Source organism: Pseudophryne corroboree, chromosome 7, assembly GCF_028390025.1.
Source record: "Pseudophryne corroboree isolate aPseCor3 chromosome 7, aPseCor3.hap2, whole genome shotgun sequence".
Taxonomy (NCBI): Eukaryota; Metazoa; Chordata; class Amphibia; order Anura; family Myobatrachidae; genus Pseudophryne; species Pseudophryne corroboree.
In genome coordinates, this window is record NC_086450.1 from 321,705,354 (window position 1) to 321,725,422 (window position 20,069).

Sequence of the window (20,069 nt, forward strand, 5' to 3'; positions counted from 1 at the left end):
TTATCAGCTATCCTATATAGGAAATAGAAGATTTAAGGTTATGGAAAACTGGGATATCTGGTCATAATCCCGGCAGTCAGAATACTGACGCCTAAATCCAGACACTATTCGGAATGCAGACACCGGCATACCAAATAGGGTCACCATCCCGGCGCCGGAATCCCCACAGCCAGGATGCCAAACAAGCTGCCACCAGCCCAGAGAAGAGGTAAGCCGCGGACGTGAGGGTTAGGGTTAGGCTGCGGGAGAGGGTTAGGGTTAGGCTGCGGGAGAGGGTTAGGGTTAGGCTGCGGGAGAGGGTTAGGGTTAGCACCACTGGGGAGGGTTAGGTTGTTTAGGATGTGGGGAGGGTGGGTTATTGTTAGGTGGCCAGGAGAGGAAGGCAAGTATACTTACCTTCTCCTGTCGAGATTCCAATTAATCATCGGGATGCCACGGTCGGTATTCTGAACGCCAGCATCCCAAACGCTGGCAAATCAAACCCAAACCTGAAAACTGAACAAGTGTGAAAATGCCTACGTTTACTAAATAGGGAGAAACTGTACTAAAATTACACATGGTTTTAAAATTAGTTTTTGCAAGCTTTGATTCTAAATTAAGTCTCATTTACACATATTTAACAGCAGTTTTAATACCACAGTTGTAGACATGACAGCTCTGCCAGACTGCTACTCCCTTGTAAATCTGGCTAAACATTGGAGGTTTTCAATTTCTGACAAAAGCTTATGATAATTTCAAACTTCATATATTTTCTTCAAATCCGAAAAAGGTAATTTAAGCCCAAATGAGCAATAACATAAAATAAGTCAAAGTATTAACCACAGATTGAATTAGGTCTCAATAAAAGTCATGATTTTATATATATATTTTATACACACAATATATAATATATATATAATATATATATATATATATATATATATATATATACATACACACACACACACACACACACACGCACATACATACATATGTGCATACATACAAATATACACTGCTCAAAAAAATAAAGGGAACACTAAAATAACACATCCTAGATCTGAATGAATGAAATATTCTTATTAAATACTTTGTTCTTTACATAGTTGAATGTGCTGACAACAAAATCACACAAAAATTATCAATGGAAATCAAATTTATAAAGGCTCAGTAGTGTGTGTGGCCTCCACGTGCCTGTATGACCTCCCTACAACGCCTGGGCATGCTCCTGATGAGGTGGCGGATGGTCTCCTGAGGGATCTCCTCCCCAGACCTGGACTAAAGCATCCGCCAACTCCTGGACAGTCTGTGGTGCAACCACGTTGGTGGATGGAGCGAGACATGATGTCCCAGATGTGCTCAATTGGATTCAGGTCTGGGGAACGGGCGGGCCAGTCCATAGCATCAATGCCTTCGTCTTGCAGGAACTGCTGACACACTCCAGCCACATGAGGTCTAGCATTGTCTTGCATTAGGAGGAACCCAGGGCCAACCGCACCAGCATATGGTCTCACAAGGGGTCTGAGGATCTCATCTCGGTACCTAATGGCAGTCAGGCTACCTCTGGCGAGCACATGGAGGGCTGTGCGGCCCCCCAAGGAAATGCCACCCCACACCATTACTGACCCACTGCCAAACCTGTCATGCTGGAGGATGTTGCAGGCAGCAGAACGTTCTCCTTGGCGTCTCCAGACTCTGTCACATGTGCTCAGTGAGAACCTGCTTTCATCTGTGAAGAGCACAGGGCGCAAGTGGCGAATTTGCCAATCTTGGTGTTCTCTGGCAAATGCCAAACGTCCTGCACGGTGTTAGGCTGTAAGCACAACCCCCACCTGTGGATGTCGGGCCCTCATACCACCCTCATGGAGTCTGTTTCTGATCGTTTGAGTAGACACATGCACATTTGTGGCTTGCTGAAGGTAATTTTGCAGGGCTCTGGCAGTGCTCCTCCTGTTCCTCCTTGCACAAAGGCGGAGGTAGCGGTCCTGCTGCTGGCTTTTTGCCCTCCTACGGCCTCCTCCACGTCTCCTGATGTACCGGCCTGTCTCCTGGTAGCGCCTCCATGCTCTGGACACTACGCTGACAGACACAACAAACCTTCTTACCACAGCTCGCATTGATGTGCCATCCTGGATGAGCTGCACTACCTGAGCCACTTGTGTGGGTTGTAGACTCCGTCTCATGCTACCACTAGAGTGAAAGCACCGCCAGCTTTCAAAAGTGACCAAAACATCAGCCAGAAAGCATAGGAGCTGAGAAGTGGTCTGTGGTCACCACCTGCAGAACAACTCCTTTATTGGGGGTGTCTTGCTAATTGCCTATAATTACCACCTGTTGTCTATTCCATTTGCACAACAGCATGTGAAATTGATTGTCAATCAGTGTTTCCTAAGTGGACAGTTTGATTTCACAGAAGTGTGATTGACTTGGAGTTACATTGTGTTGTTTAAGTGTTCCCTTTAATTTTTTGAGCAGTGTATAACCACAGCACTCGCCACCCCAGAAGCGGGGTACAATGTCTGCACTCACCACTCATAGGATGGGGTGCATGTAGCCCATGGCCACCTACTTAAATATGTACAAACAAAAAATTTAGCACTCACCATAGAAAGCTCACTTATCCTCACAACATCAATAAATAAATGATGGGGGTTTAGTTAGTGAATTGGCCAATACACGGAAGCCTGTAAACCGATCGCCATGGTACCCCACCTTCCTGCAGGTCCTACACTATCACAGAGTCTTAAAAATTAAAACCTGGCAACTGTATCACACATAATATAACTGCAAATATGCCCACTATGTTTAATGTGCACCTGCCACAAACCTTATGGCTTTTAAAAAGGTACACTAGTCACCTGACACTGGCTGATAAAACACCAAGGAACAGCTGATATATATATATATATATATATATAAAAAATTTGATGGGTCCGGCACTCACTGTTACTTGAAATATCTGTCCCCGTTGCCTTCCGTAGATGCAGTTTGCACTGCAATATATATATATATATAAAATCACTGTTAGTCCCTTCATATATAATTGATCGCAGCAGCAAGTTTGTTAGCAGCTGGGCAAAATCATGTGCACTGCAGGGGGGCAGATATAACATGTGCAGAGAGAGTTAGATTTGGGTGGGTTATTTTGTTTCTGTGCAGGGTAAATACTGTCTGCTTTATTTTTACACTGCAATTTAGATTTCAGTTTGAACACACCCCACCCAAATCTAACTCTCTACACGTTATATCTGCCCCCCCTGCAGTGAACATAATGGGGTCATTCCGAGTTGATCGCACGTAGCAACTTTTTGCTGCTCGTGCGATCAACTAGACGCCGCCTATGGGGGAGTGTATTTTAGCATAGCAGGGCTGCGATCGCTTGTGCAGACCTGCTAAGCTAAAAAAGTTGTGTGTAAAACAAGACTAGCTCTGCAGTTACTTACCCTGTACGATGGATCCAGCGATGAAGGTCCCGGAATTGACGTTAGACTTCCGCCCTCCAAACGCCTGAACACGCCTCCGTTCGGATCTCCACGCCGGTGAGTTGACGCCCCAGAACACCTTCCTCCTGTCAATCTTCTTGCAGTCGCCGCTGCGACTGCTTTCTTCGTATGCGCCGTCGCCGGGCAATGATGCGGCTGCACAATGCGGCCGCCGGGCATGCGCAGTCCTGACTCATTCACACCGCTGCAATGAACCGCAGCGTGCGAACGGGTCGGAATGACCCCCATGGTTTAGCCCAACTGCTAACAAATTTGCTGCTTCAATCAACTCTGAATTAGGCCCTTAATCAGAATCAACCTCATTGGCCAGGTATACACCCGTATACTAGGAATTTTGTTTTTGTTTTCCAGAGCATCAGCCAGGTATTTACATAGAAGGGGGAAACACATATGACATACATGAAGTACACAATGCAGTGAAATACAGTAATACTGTAAAATACAATTCCAATCACGAAAGACAATACCATAAAATGGGAGTGTCTACCATTCAGCAGCAATACAGTGCAATATTACATTAGAAGGAGATTTAGTTACAGCCTCCTAGTTGTTGTTCAACAGGTGGACTGCTTGCGGGAAAAACCTTTTTAAGCTTCTAGATGACTTTGCAAATAACGCCCTATATCGCCTGCCTCATGGCAACAATTTCAGCAAGTCGTGGCCAGGATGTAACTGATCCCCTGCAATCTTCCCTGCACGCTTCTTAGCTCTGGATAGGTACAATTCTTGAACAGAGGGTAGGTCAGTCCCAACAATCTTTTCTGCCGTCCTCACCACCCTCTGTAGCCTACATCTGTCACTCTCATTGGCAGAACTGTACCAGACTATGGGCCTAATTCAGAGTTGATCGCAGCAGCACATTTGTTAGCAGTCGGGCAAAACTATGTGCACTGCAGGGGTGGCAGATATAACATGTGCAGTGAGAGCTAGATTTGGGTGGGGTAGCTCCCCGCCTCACTGCTCCCCAGTCTCCTCACTTCAATCAGACTTTTTTTTTTTACTCTGATTAAGATTGTCGGAAACGGGACAAAAACCTGTCGGATTTGGCCCAGTTTTCGAAAGAAGCACGCGGATTGGCGGCTATTCCGCCGATCCCAGTGTTTTCCGACAAGTCGGGAATTCCCAACTTGTCAGAAAAAAAACAACAAATATTGAATAGGTCAGAAACCCTTCTGAACAAAATCTGTCGGAAGCTACCGTCTTTCCAACAAGACGGCAGCTTCCGACAGCTATTGAATACACCCCTATGTTGGAACTCCATTTCAGGTCCCGAGAAATTTTGGTCCCCAGGAACTTAAAGAAGTCTACCAATGACACCACACTATCAGCCATCACAAGCGGGGGTACAGTGACTAGCTTCCTCCTAAAGTCCACTGTCTTGAGTGGATTGAGTGGTTGTTGCTGCTGCACCACACTGAAAGCCAGTCTACTTCCTGTCTATATGCAGACTCGTCCCCGTCCTTGATTACACAGGACTGTGGTATCGTCTGCAAATGTTATCATTTTTACAGATTGCGCCTCAAAGGTGCAGTCATGTGTGTACACTTCCAGGAGTATCATGAAAGTGATCCCATGAAGCTTAAATACAAGGGGATTGAAATTGTAGCGGTTAATGAAAGGGGAGGTGATAGGGACAGAGAATTGATACGGAGAGAGACCTATTGGATCCTGACTTTGGACACTTTACAACCTAAAGGTCTAAACAAAGGGTTCGAAATTACACCGTTCATCTAAGTATGGTAAAGTTAGTGTTAAGGAGTGTGTCATAGCTTGATTTTAATTTGTAAAGGTGTTTGTAATGATTTAATTTGGGAATTTATACTTACCCTGTTTGTTACCACACACAACTGGGGGGTTCATTTATAAAGGAAAATAGGACAAAGAAATTTGAATATAGAGGGAACTGTATATGCAGAGTAGGTACACGGATGACTCATTTATGGAGTTTCCAATAGTAACGAGAATTGTGTGTTGTTTGTATTTGGTACATCTGTAAGAATCCTCTAATCTTGTAGGACATTCAGTGTATCTGTTCAATTAAAATGTAAAGCCATGTCCCAGAGAAAGGGAAGTTACAATTGGTCGGGGTAAGTTTTAACTCCGCTGGAGTAATATATGTGGAAATGGTCTGCTAAGTAAGAAGCAAAAGGCATATAATGTCTCGAATGATAATAGAGTAAAGTCTCTGGGAGATGGCTATAAAAGTAGAGCACTAAATGTATGTGAGAAGTGGATAAAGTTTCGAGGCGTGTTTAATGTCTAAAGCTGCAGATAAACCGCTCTATTGTAAGAAGAGGAAGTATGGTTTGTTTTAAACTAGTGATTGCTATGTATCAAATGATGTGTTGTATCAAATGATATGCGATTTATTTAAAAGTGTATGACTTTGATGTCGTTAATGTGCTGGAGTTTGTATAGCCAGGGTGCATTTCGGGGTGTGTGTCCATTTGAAAAAACTTGATTGGACATTGCCAGGAATAAAAATGGTGATGAACATCAGGGAAGCCAACCCTCTGACAAAGTATTTTACGAAACGTGTTGGGGTGTGGCTTCCTAACGTCACCCCAGCAGGCTTGCGGCTCTGGTCAGCTCGTTTGAGGTGGTCCGACACGTAGAGGTTCCCGGCTCTGTGAGACGAGGTAGCGCGGTGCAGGATCCTGATAGGAGCGTAAGGAAGTTGGAGCTTTGCCTGGTGGAGTATTACCGATTCTAATCATGTGGTAAGCAGTCCACACAGTTGATTTTAATGGTACGGGATGCTATAAGTGATCTGTAGCTGTGTACCTGATATATATTTTAACCAAATAAATCTTTGAATGCACTATTTGTATTTTTTTGGAGAAGTCGCAGTCCAAATACTTTTCCGGAATTGGAATGGACTAGTGTGCAGAAACAATGACTGGGTGTAAAGATTTTCTCTCTCACCGCAGAAGAATTGTGGGCAAATTATTGGATTAAATATTGCAAGCGCACTTTGCATCAGTGTGTGTGTGTATATATCTATCTATATATCTATATATATATCTATCTATCTGTTGAGTATCCCATATCCAAATATTCCAAAATACGGAATATTCCAAAATATAGAATTTTTTTTTGAGTTAGAGTGAAATCGTGAAACCTTTGTTTTCTGATGGCTCAATGTACACAAACTCTGTTTAAACACACAAAGTTATTAAAAATATTGTATTAAATGACCTTCAGGCTGTGTGTATAAGGTGTATATGAAACATAAATGAAATGTGTGAATGTACACACACTTTGTTTAATGCACAAAGTTATTAAAAATATTGGCTAAAATTACCTTCAGGCTGTGTGTATAAGGTGTAAAGGAAACAAATTTATTCTGTGCTTAGACTTGGGTCCCATCACCATGATATCTCATTATGGTATGCAATTATTCCAAAATACAGAAAAATACGATATCCAAAATACTTCTGGGATACTCAACCTGTATAAATATAATTTATACAGGTTGAGTATCCCATAATATATATATATATATATACACATATATATATATATATATATACACATATATATATATATATATATATATATATATATATATATATTTTTTTTTTTTTTTTCCCCTAAGCTACACTTCATAGGAACAATTACCAAACAAGACTTTACATGGTCAATAGAGGCAAAGAATTACAAGACACACATATACTGTACCTGGTAGTTGGATAGGAAATCCTTTAGCCTTTCCACAGAGGCAATATATGAAATGGGACTCATTACCCGGCGTATAAACTTCTCAATATATCCTGCCGTCAATGGTCCTTTATATTCAATGGGTCCAAAACTGCGGGGGAAAAAAAAAAAGACAAACTAAGGGGCAAAACGTGCAAGTAGTTAAGATTTATTAAATAAAGCACTACTTTAAAAACAAGACATTACTTCAATATAGTTTAAGAATAAGGGAAAATAAACCAAGCAAGAGATTAAATTTCAGTATGCAATACATTTCATCTTTATAATTAACATTCACTTTTAAAATATGGAAAAAAAAAGCAGTTTTGTTAGTATTAGTTTTGCTTGAATGACAAAACACACACAAAAAAAAAACCAACACAACAGCTTCTTCCACTCTCACTGATAACGGGCAAGATCTTGCCCCAAACCACTAGTGCTACATTAATGCATTTATAGTACTAGAACTTTTAACGCAAGCATAAGACATGTAAATGGATTGGACAATGGAAACCATTTCTTTTCAAGCCTCACCATACATGTTTTTGCTTGTGTTTATTACATTTGTTTTGTGCTCCAGATTCGTGAACACTTTTTGCTCCATTAATTCTAACTTGGGTTAAATGCACCAAGGTCAATATAGTGACCCCCATTGACCTCCTAAACACAGTAAAAAAAAAAATGCTATGTGACAAACATATGTCTAGCGCATTTGCACCAAATTAGACTTGACTGAAATTGTATTTTTAAACATAAACGACTACCAGTGACTATAGGGAATAATTGATGAAAACCCGCAATGAGTCTGAGGTTACGGAGGCATGCCAAACAGTACCATTGTGACCTCTAAGGAGATATGAACCTAACTCGCCGTATGAGTAGGGTCCTACTGTATATTCTCCAGGTTTACGATCCTAAAAATTTGAGTATGGCCCTGTGACAGGATAACGGGTACTAGCTCACTGTAAACACCAGAGCCTTCTACAACATCCCGTTTAGCCCCCAAAAGAAAAGTAAAATTGTGTGTGTGTTCTGATTTTCACAGATTGGTAAATCTATAGGAGATGTACATGTGAAACGTCTTCATGTAAGTAAATACTAATCCATGGTTCTTGGCATTATCCAAGGAGAACCTGTAGCAGATACAGTAAAGAGTGACAGGACCATTCCATTTTTGTAGTTTGTTACATTCTACACACTGGAGGTGCAATCCAAATTTTGATTCGATCTTGTCCACTTGGGCATTATCACATAAACCAAGCCACGCATCAGTGATGGCGTCATTATGACAATCCCTTTTCATCCTCGTAGGGGAGGAGATTTATTAAAATTCTAATTACATAGGTATTCTTCAAGTAGGAAATAGGAAAACTATGTTACATAGGAGAGAGAGGGGGGAGAGAGGGAGATCACCCGCGTGGAGATCTTAACGCAATACAACTATTTTCATTGCGCCCATCTTCAAGTTTAAGTTCACTACCCAACCCCTAAAAAAATCAGCGTGAAGATCCATAGCCTATATGTTAATGGACAGTCTAAGGAACATATCAATTTTCAAAATGTGATCAGCTTAGCGACCCCAAAAAATATAGATTTGACACGAATGTCAGTCATTACGGACATTTTATTTTTCACCCCTCCCATGCTGATGGGGGCTGAACTTGGACTGAACATCGGGAGTGTCACTATTCATCTCAGCTACCCCGAAAACTATTTATTATATTACATGTCACCCCTTTCAAACCCCCACCCCTAAGGGTGCTACGGGTGTCTCACCCCCACAGTATTTTTTCCAGATTGTAAATCATGCGTGTAGCAAGTTTGGTGTAAATTGCTCCAGGCATTCTAGAGTTATGCCCGAAAACTATGGATTTTTACATGTCACCCCTTCCCTCCCCCACCCCTAGTGGTGCTAGGGGTGTCTTACCACACAGTATTTTTTTCCAAATTGTAAGTCATATGTGTACCAAGTCTGGTGTAAATTCCAGAGTTATGCTGGAACATACAGACAGATAGATATAGATACAGGTTGAGTATCCCTTATCCAAAATGCTTGGGACCAGGGGTATTTTGGATATCGGATTTTTCCGTTTTTTGGAATAATTGCATACCATAATGAGATATCAGGGTAATGGGACCCAATTCTAAGCACAGAATGCATTTATGTTTCATATACACCTTATACACACAGCCTGAAGATAATTTTAGCCAATATTTTTTATAACTTTGTGCATTAAACAAAGTGTATCTACATTCACACAATTCATTTATGTTTCATATATACCTTATACACACAGCCTGAAGGTCATTTAATACAATATTTTTAATAACTGTGTGTATTAAACAAAGTTTGTGTACATTGAGCCATCAAAAAACAAAAGTTTCACTATCTCATTCTCACTCAAAAAGTCCGTATTTCGGAATATTCCGTATTTCGGATATTTGGATATGGGATACGCAACCTGTATTTTTTTTTTTTTACAAAAGCATTTATTATTACAATTCTCACAAATCTAATTGTAAAGCGCAACGGAATATGCTGCGCTATATAAGAAACTGCTAATAAATAATAAATAAATCCCCTATAAAATCACATAAACAAGGCCTCGGCGAGCAGCCATTGTACAGATAACCATGCTGGTACCAATCTGAATGGGGTGTAGTATGGTATGCCGGCGGCCGGGATCTCGGCGGCCAGCATACCAGCGCCGGGATCCCGACCGCCGGAATACCGACAGCTGGGCGAGCTTAAATGAGCCCCTTGTGGGCTCGGTGTGCTCACCACGCTATTTATTCTCCCTCCAAGGGGGTCGTGGACACCCAAGAGGGAGAATAGTTGTCGGTATGCCGGGTGTCGAGATTCCGGCGCCGGTATACTGAGCTCCAGGATCCCAACTCATTCACCACTTTAGGTTTATTCCTTTAGACAGTTGTATTATTGTGGCTTAGGGCTTAGGTTTGGAAGACTAATTTAAGGTCCGAGTTATCTGGAAAATAAGTGCTCGTTATACACACATTAATTTGTTTAACATAAAGCTGTTTAGTCTTTGGCCTTTCCATGTTAGCCCATTGCACCAGGTTGCAGAACAGAATGTAAACAGTGGGCAGGCATTTTTTAATGGTCATAATATTTTATAAGAAGCTATATGTACAAAAAAAGTAAATCATGTAGTTCTGTCAGAACATTTGCATGTTATTGTTTACAGGTCAGACAGTAACGTAGTTATGCAGGATACATAGCTGCACTAACAATCAACATGGAGGGAAACTGTATAACTTTGAGTAAAGAAGAGTCAGTTAATGATTAGTGAAAGCTTCCCTGCCACTACACTGCTGCACACGTTTGTGACGGTCATACTGGTAATCCACGTAGCAGGAGATTTTATTTGCATTCACAGTCTGAAACTGACAGATGGCTTACAGAAATAGCTATGGTTTTCCAAATACCACTAGCAAGACTGCAAGGTTTCCTGGCCTGGAAGGAAACTTATTGGTTGGGTGGGGGGTGAAAAATTACACTGGAGATGTAGAGACAGTGAATGATGTGTAAGGAAAGTTTGGGCAAAACATAGGGTAAGAGATAGCGAGATTGAATAGGGGTACCTTGACGATGGGCTGCATGCTTAAATGTTTTGATCAAAATATGAACAAAACCCCCAAGTTTTTATCTTCTAGACACACGGGTCTGCAGTATATTATTAATAGCGTCGACAGAAACATTCGTGTAATAAAAAAAAAATATATATATATATTTCCCTTTAGAGGTATGGCCCCATTACACTAATTCAGAGGTTCTTAATTACGGTCCTCAAGGCACCCCAACGGCTCAGGTTTTAGGTATATCCATGGTTCAGCACAGAGGATTTAATAAAATTGACTGAGGTGCTACTTAAGTTAAGTTATCTGTGGTGGCCAAGCATGGATATACTTAGAACCTGGACCGTTGGGGTGCCTTGAGGAATGCATTTGAGAACCTCTGCACTAATACATTTACAGGGATAGCAATAATTATATATTTATTGGTATTTGGCTGGTCTGTTTAGGGCTGTAATAAATCAGATATTTTGCTAGGTGAAATGACTAACTGCAGATGCGTCCACTTACATCTAACCACCCTGCATGGTAAACATCCCTTCTAGTCACGCCATGCTGTAGTGTGACTTGGTAGCGCTGAGCGTCTTTTTCCATTAAAATTAGTCTTCGTAGCAAAACTATATGAAAAGAACGCACAAGCAGCTTTATCTGCTTAAAATGAAATGAGGCATACCTATATTCTGTGTGCAACCGTGGCTATATCTGCATACAAAATACTACGCTACAGTGTCTTCCTACGATGCAAATAAAACAGATTATCAAAAAAAATAAGAGAGACACCCAAAGCTCACAGTTGCACGGGACCTGTACTTTAGCAATATAGAAGCAGGGACTGATGTGAAATAAACAGTATGCAAGTATACTGTGTAGCTGGTGTTATAAGAGAAAAAAACACAGATAAATAAATAAATAAATAAATAAATAAATAGAAGAAGGATAATAATAGCTCTTACATGGTTAAGCACAGGTTACCCTACAAAACCAATGGGATTAGATGTGAAAAGAGGATCTTTGGTCACTTACCGTTGAATACTTTTCTATGGATCAGGCTGAGGAACACTGGACCATGGGATTGCAGGTTGGCTGGAGAAGTTGGCACTTAAACTATACTGTAATTTAAATTATAAGCTCCTCCCCCTGCAACCCCAGAAGTTTAGTACTTCTTTAAAAGAGTAACAGGAACCCAATGAAACTTTTATAACAATCAAACAGACAAGTAGGGAAAAGACGGTCAAAAATCAGACCTTGTATGGCTGAGTGTGAGGGAGGGAACGCAGTGTTCCCAAGTCTGCTTTTATGGACCTTGGGAGGGAACGCTCAGGATGCTTGACCAGAGAACGGTGGTGGTCATTCAGAGTTGTTCGCTCTGTAATTTTCTTCGCATCGCAGCGATTTTCCGCTAACTGCGCATGCGCAATGTTCGCACTGCGACTGCGCCAAGTAAATTTGCTATGCAGTTAGGTATTTTACTCACGGCATTACGAGGTTTTTTCTTCGATCTGGTGATCGTAATGTGATTGACAGGAAGTGGGTGTTTCTGGGCGGAAACAGGCCGTTTTATGGGGGTGTTTGAAAAAACGCTACCGTTTCTGGGAAAAACGAGGGAGTGGCTGGAGAAACGGAGGAGTGTCTGGGCGAACGCTGGGTGTGTTTGTGACGTCAAACCAGGAACGACAAGCACTGAACTGATCGCACTGGAAGAGTAAGTCTCGAGCTACTCAGAAACTGCACAGAGAAGTCTTTTCGCAATATTGCGAATCTTTCGTTCGCAATTTTGCTAAGCTAAGATTCACTCCCAGTAGGCGGCGGCTTAGCGTATGCAAAGCTGCTAAAAGCAGCTTGCGAGCGAACAACTCGGAATGAGGGCCGGTATGCCTAAAGCTGGGTACACACTAGGCGATATGTCGTCCAATTTCGGCGGATGCCACTATGTCACCGACGATGAGCACTTCCGCTGGTTGTCAGCAACATCCTCTATCAGCCCTACAAGTAAGGCCGACAGAAGACACCGCTAGCGAGGGCCATGATGCCTAATGTAGTATGGCCACCGCCAACGCACCACTTCTGCCGGCATCGGCAAGTGTAAATGCACTTTGCTAATGCCGGGTCCCATCGTGTGTACTTTCTGAACTCATACACATTGATGGCATATTAGAACCAAACATTTTATGCTGCAGACAAGACTAGGATGCAGGTCTGCTTTACACCAGGCACATGACACTTAAATTATTTACCACAAATATAGTGTATCTTATGTGCAACAAATATATCAATTAATGAAGCATAACCTATGCCCAAGTGCAAAACGAAGCAACATCCTCAAAGAAGCATTTCTTTTTTTTTTTTTTTTATAATGCTTTTTTTTGCATGGTCAAACACGGTGGTAAAACAATACAATGAGAGGGAGGGCCGACGGTCCGAAAACCATCGTCCAACAGGGACCACAATTTTAAAATGAGGAACATAAACAAACAAAAGGGAAACATTGGCAATAAAGTATCAAATGTAGGGGAGGAGGGGGAGAGGGAGGAAGACCACAACGTAGTCACATATCAGAAGAGAAAAAGAAACGGCTGCGCTGTATGTCAGGAGTTAAATATAGTAAGTGAGCCAACATGTAAAATGTATGACATTTATTAATAATACATCATAAAAAAAGGCAATTATAATATATAATAATGGGTATCAATTCTGGAGCCCCGTATTCTACAGATTGCCGATGATCGCTGAGATGAAGATACTATAGGTGACTAAAGTGCAGATGGGTGCAGTCCCGAGTAATTAAACGCTTGATGGCACCAGGTTGGATAAGCGGGCATTGTAACCTCTCCGATGGGCTGGTCAAAAGCCGGGCGTCTCAGGCCGGGGACGCCCGGCTTTTGACCAGCCCATCGGAGAGGTAACAATGCCCGCTTATCCAACCTGGTGCCATCAAGCGTTTAATTACTCGGGACTGCACCCATCTGCACTTTAGTCACCTATAGTATCTTCATCTCAGCGATCATCGGCAATCTGTAGAATACGGGGCTCCAGAATTGATACCCATTATTATATATTATAATTGCCTTTTTTTATGATGTATTATTAATAAATGTCATACATTTTACATGTTGGCACTCTTACTATATTTAAACTCCTGACATACAGCGCAGCAGTTTCTTTTTCTCTTCTCGTTTATCACTTCACATAGTGTTTTCCGCAAGTGCAGTATCTCAGGAGCTGTTTCCTATTAGTATTCTGATTATTATTTTAAATTTCATATTTAAATCTATTATTGAGGCGCTTTTCCAAGCAGATAATTGTTGTTGGTGGTTGTAGTCACATATCAGTAGATACTTTAAGAGCTGCCGGACTAGAAAAGAAAGAAGGAAGAAAAGAGAAAGAATGAAGAAGAGGTAGTAGCTGTCGCCCATGGGTCAGCGGATGGAGCTACGGACTGGAGGGGGGCGGTGATCTACGCTCTGCAAGGAGCCAGGGAGTCCAGACCTGCTCAAGAGCGTGATCCCGATCATGTAGATAGTACGTAATCAAAGGAGCATTTCTAAAACAGACAACTACCATACATGTGCTTTGCAAAATACCAGCTCTAGTCATCATCATCATCATCATCATCATCATCAATACCAGCCCCAGACCACCAGCAAATAATGTATGTCTCAAGCATATCGGTCATTCCATGTCAGTTCAACCAAGCGTGTCCACCACCCATCTCAAATTTGCTCGACTGTCTGACAATTCGTTTATTAAAATATTGATTTTTCAATGTATTAAATGTACTAATCGCGGCTTCTTTATCCAGTTTATTTGAAGTATCACGGGTGTTTATTAAGGATTCACCATAGAATTTGGGACCCTAAGGTAACTTTTGACATCCTTTCTTAACTAAAACAAAAATCGTAAAAATCTGAGATGGGTGATGGACATTTCATTTTTTTGGGGTGATTTGATGTGGAATGACCCATAAAGAAGTTTGTTCCTGGTCTGCATCTGCTCAACACTGTGAAAACACGCACTTCCTGTACTTGCACTAATTTGGAAATATTATTGTAACTGTCCTTTATTTATATTGCACCACAATGGGTCTCCAGCAGCTTGCACAGTACATAAACAGAAACAGTATGACTTAAGGGCCCTACACACTGGGCGACCCGCCGCCGAGCTGCCCAACCGCCGATATGGCAGACAGCCGACCTGGCGGCAGGGGGAGGTGACGGGGGGAGTGAAGTTTCTTCACTCCCCCAGTCACCCGGCGCCATAGCAATGTATGATAATATGGACAATCTCGTCCATATTGGCCTGCATGCATAAGCGACGGGGCACCAATGATGCACGAGCGCGGGGCCGCGCATCGTTAATCGTTGGTGCCTACACACTGCACGATATGAACGAGTTCTTGTTCATTAATGAACGAGAACGTTCATTTTGTGCAGTGTTATCTGCCAGTGCATAGGGCCCATTACAGTACAGAACATTGCAGGATGTAGACAAGATGGTTTATAATTATTTCTGCATCAGTAGTCACCATATAATACCCAAATAAAAAGGACAGCAGAACCCAGGGGTTAGGTGCCATTATAGGCAGTGGGGAAAGGATGGCATAAGTGATGGAAGGAAAAGCACGTGGGGGAAGAAGTCCCTGCTCATGAGAGCTTAAAGTAAAGCAGCAGTTTTCAACCGCTGTGAGTGGTTCTCAAATATGCCACCAGAGACGCTGCCAGGTACGCAGCTGCTGCCAGTGCCGGGTTCTTCCGTGAGGCTCAGACGCGGCCCATGATGTGACCTATGGAGACACAGTGGCATAACATCATAGGTCATGCATGCAGCGTCGCCGTGCCAGTGCTGCTCACTTCTCACTGGCAGTCATGTCAGGCTCTTCACACTCCCATGTCGGAGGCTGCAGACACTCCCGTAGCTGTGGGGGAGTGACGCCTGAGCTCATGTTCAGCTACTGATCGTGCATTTGTTTTACTACATGTGTGTGTTTTTTTCCTTGTGGGGAACATTGTGTGAGTATCTGTTGCCTGAGGCACTGATGTTATGCCTTGGCAATTTAAAAATCTTGATTAGTGTGTTGCAAGATGCAAAAGGTTAATAATCACTGCTCTAAAGTCATGCCCGTATAGGTGCAGGTGACAGGAACATGCAAATATGCAAATTTGTGGAATGGTCAGTGCCAATTCACGCAACGTACTCATGCCAACTATCATAGTACTAACTATGCCCCTTACAGTTTTTAATAGTGCTCTGAACATTGGCGGATAAAACATAGAAGTTAAAAGCAGCAGGAATTAAAGACAGCCTACGCGTATACGAGATGTCATATTTCTTTGGATTTTAAGATACAGCTTTCTAAAACGGGACATTTGTAAGGAAGCAGTGGTGTATGATAAAATAAGATTTTAAACCTACCGGTAAATCTTTTTCTCCTAGTCCGTAGAGGATGCTGGGGACTCCGTAAGGACCATGGGGATAGACGGGCTCCGCTGGAGACATGGGCACTAAGAAAGAACTTTAGGTATGGGTGTGCACTGGCTTCTCCCTCTATGCCCCTCCTCCAGACCTCAGTTAGAGAAACTGTGCCCAGAGGAGACTGACAGTACGAGGAAAGGATTTTAGTTAATCTAAGGGCAAGATTCATACCAGCCCACACCATAAAACTTGGGATACACGAATCAGTTAACAGTATGAAACAACACAGCATCAGTCCGAGACTGAGGAAAACTGTAACATAACCCTTATGTAAGCAAAAACTATATACAAGTCTTGCAGAAGTAGTCCGCACTTGGGACGGGCGCCCAGCATCCTCTACGGACTAGGAGAAAAAGATTTACCGGTAGGTTTAAAATCTTATTTTCTCTTACGTCCTAGAGGATGCTGGGGACTCCGTAAGGACCATGGGGATTATACCAAAGCTCCCAAACGGGCGGGAGAGTGCGGATGACTCTGCAGCACCGATTGAGCAAACATGAGGTCCTCCTCAGCCAGGGTATCAAACTTGTAGAATTTTGCAAAAGTGTTTGAACCCGACCAAGTAGCAGCTCGGCACAGCTGCAATGCCGAGACCCCTCGGGCAGCCGCCCAAGAAGAGCCCACTTTCCTGGTGGAATGGGCCTTTATTGATTTTGGTAACGGCAATCCATCCGTAGAATGAGCCTGCTGAATCGTGTTACAGATCCAGCGAGCAATAGTCTGCTTGGAAGCAGGAGCGCCAACCTTGCCGGCTGCATACAGGATAAACAGTGCCTCTGTTTTCCTGACCCTAGCCGATCTGGCCACGTAAATTTTCAAAGCCCTGACCACATCAAGGGACTCGGAATCCTCCAAGTCTCGCGTAGCCACAGGCACCACAATAGGTTGGTTCATATGAAAAGATGTAACCACCTTAGGCAAGAATTGAGGACGGGTCCGCAATTCCGCTCTATCCATATGGAAAACTAAATAGGGGCTTTAATGAGACAAAGCCGCCAACTCCGACACTCGCCTAGCTGAAGCCAAGGCTAACAACATGACCACTTTCCAAGTGAGATATTTTAACTCCACCGTTTTAAGTGGTTCAAACCAGTGTGACTTAAAGAAACTCAACACCACGTTCAGGTCCCAAGGTGCCACTGGAGGTACAAAAGGAGGCTGAATATGCAGCACTCCCTTCACAAAAGTCTGTACTTCTGGGAGAGAAGCCAATTCCTTCTGAAAGAAAATGGATAGGGCCGAAATCTGAACCTTAATGGAGCCTAATTTTAGGCCCAAATTCACTCCAGTCTGTAGGAAGTGAAGGAAACGGCCCAGATGGAATTCTTCCGTAGGAGCATTCCTGGCCTCACACCAAGAAACATACTTCCGCCATATACGGTGATAATATTTAGCGGTCACGTCCTTCCTAGCCTTTATCAGAGTAGGAATGACCTCATCCGGAATGCCGTTTTCCGCTAGGATCCGGTGTTCATTTCCTGCAGATCCGGATACCAGGCCCTTCGTGGCCAATCTGGAACAATGAGAATTGTCTGTACTCCTCCTTTTCTTATTATTCTCAACACCTTGGGGATGAGAGGAAGAGGAGGAAACACCTAGACCGACTGGAACACCCACGGTGTCACGAGGGCATCTCTGCGAAGACTTCCTGATGAAGTCCACACTCTTCTGGATGTAGATCGTGTCTGCTGAGGAAGTCTGCTTCCCAGTTGTCCACTCCCTAAATGAAGACTGCTGTCAGAGAGCTTACATGATTTTCCGCCCAGCGAAGAATCCTGGTGGCTTCCGCCATTGCCACTCTGCTCCTTGTGCCGCCTTGGCGGTTTACATGAGCCACTGCGGTGCTGTTGTCTGACTGGATCAGAACCGGTAGGTCGCAAAGCAAAGTCTCAGCTTGACGAAGGGCGTTGTATATGGCCCTCAGCTCCAAGACATTGATGTGAAGACAAGTCTCTTGACTTGACCAAAGACCTTGGAAGTTTCTTCCCTGTGTGACTGCTCCCCAACCTCGGAGGCTCGTGTCCGTGGTTACCAGAATTCAGTCCTGAATGGCGAACCTGCGACCCTCTAGAAGGTGAGCACTCTGTAGCCACCACAGGAGAGACACCCTGGCCCTGGGGGACAGGGTGATCAACTGATGAATCTGTAGATGTGACCCGGACCACTTGTCCAGTAGGTCCCATTGGAAGGTCCTCGCATGGAACCTGCCGAAGGGAATGGTCTCGTAAGATGCCACCATCTTTCCCAGGACTCGAGTGCAGTGATGCACTGACACCTGTTTTGGCTTCAATAAGCCCCTGACCAGAGTCATGAGTTCCTGGGCCTTTTCTATCGGAAGATAAACCCTTTTCTGGTCCGTATCCAGAATCATGCCTAAGAAGGTCAAACGAGTCGTAGGAACTAACTGACTTCGGGATATTGAGAATCCAGCCGTGTTGCTGTAACACCTTCAGTGAAAGTGACACGCTGTTCAACAACTGCTCTCGTGATCTCGCTTTTATGAGGAGATCGTCCAAGTACGGGATAATTGTGACACCCTGCTTGCGCAGGAGCATCATAATTTCCGCCATTATCTTGGTGAAAATCCTCGGGGCCGTGGAAAGCCCAAACGGCAACGTCTGAAATTGGTAATGACAATCCTGTACCGCAAATCTCAGGTACGCCTGATGAGGTGGATATATGGGAACATGAAGGTATGCATCCTTTATGTCCAGGGATACCATAAAATCCCCTCCTTCTAGGCTGGCGATGACCGCTCTGAGCGATTCCATCTTGAACTTGAACCTTTTCAAGTATAGGTTCAAGGATTTTAAATTTAAAATGAGTCTGACCGAACCGTCCGGTTTCGGGACTACAAATAGGGTTGAGTAATACCTCCTCCCTTGTTGAAGCAGGGGAACTTTGACCACCACCTATCGAAGACACAATTTGTGAATTGCATTTAAAACCATCTCCCTTTCTGGGGGAGAAGCTGGTAGGGCCGATTTGAAAAACCGGCGAGGAGGCACCTCTTCGAATTCCAGCTTGTAACTCTGGGAAACAATTTCTATTGTGAGTGAACCCAGATGTGACTGAAAAGTCGAAGACGTGCCCCCACTGGGGCGGACTCCCTCAGCGGAGCCCCAGCGTCATGCGGTGGATTTTGTAGTGGCCGGGGAGGACTTCTGCTCCTGGAAACTAGCTGTGGTTGGCAGCTTTTTTCCCCTGCCCTTACCTCTGGCAAGAAAGGACGATCCTCGTACTCTCTTGTTTTTATTTGACCGAAAGGACTGCATTTGATAATGTGGTGCTTTCTTAGGCTGTGAGGGAATATAAGGCAAAAAATTTGATTTACCTGCCGTAGCTGTGGAGACCAGGTCCGAGAGACCTTCCCCAAACAATTCCTCACCCTTGTAAGGTAAAACCTCCATATGCCTCTTTGAGTCGGCATCACCTGTCCATTGCAGGGTCTATAGGACTCGTCTAGCAGAAATCGACATAGCGTTGAGCATCCCTCATATATAAGACAGCATCTTTAATATGACCCAGGGTCAATAAAATGGTATCCTTATCCAGGGTATCCAATTCCGCCGATAAGGTATCTGTCCACGCTGCTACAGCGCTACAAACCCAAGCCGACGCTATCGCCGGTCTGAGTAAGGTACCAGAGTGTGTGTAAATGGACTTTAAGGTAGCCCCCTGCTTGCGATCAGCAGGATCCCTGAGGGTAGCCGTATCTTGGGATGGCAGTGCTACCTTTTTGGATAAGCGTGTCAACGCTTTGTCTACCCTTGGGGAGGATTCCCACCGTATCCTGTCCTTAGTCAGAAAGGGTAAGCCATAAGA

General features: G+C 43.5%; 1 protein-coding gene across 2 annotated transcripts in view; it reads right to left on the reverse strand.

The window, feature by feature from the left end:
- TXNDC11 (thioredoxin domain containing 11) overlaps positions 1-20,069 on the reverse strand; it is a 173,360-nt gene that overhangs the window by 95,744 nt on the left and 57,547 nt on the right. For both annotated transcript variants that reach the window (XM_063934304.1, XM_063934305.1), the window contains one exon: positions 7,164-7,293. In XM_063934304.1, coding sequence (XP_063790374.1) covers positions 7,164-7,293 — 130 coding nt within the window. The remainder of the gene's footprint in view (positions 1-7,163; positions 7,294-20,069) is intronic.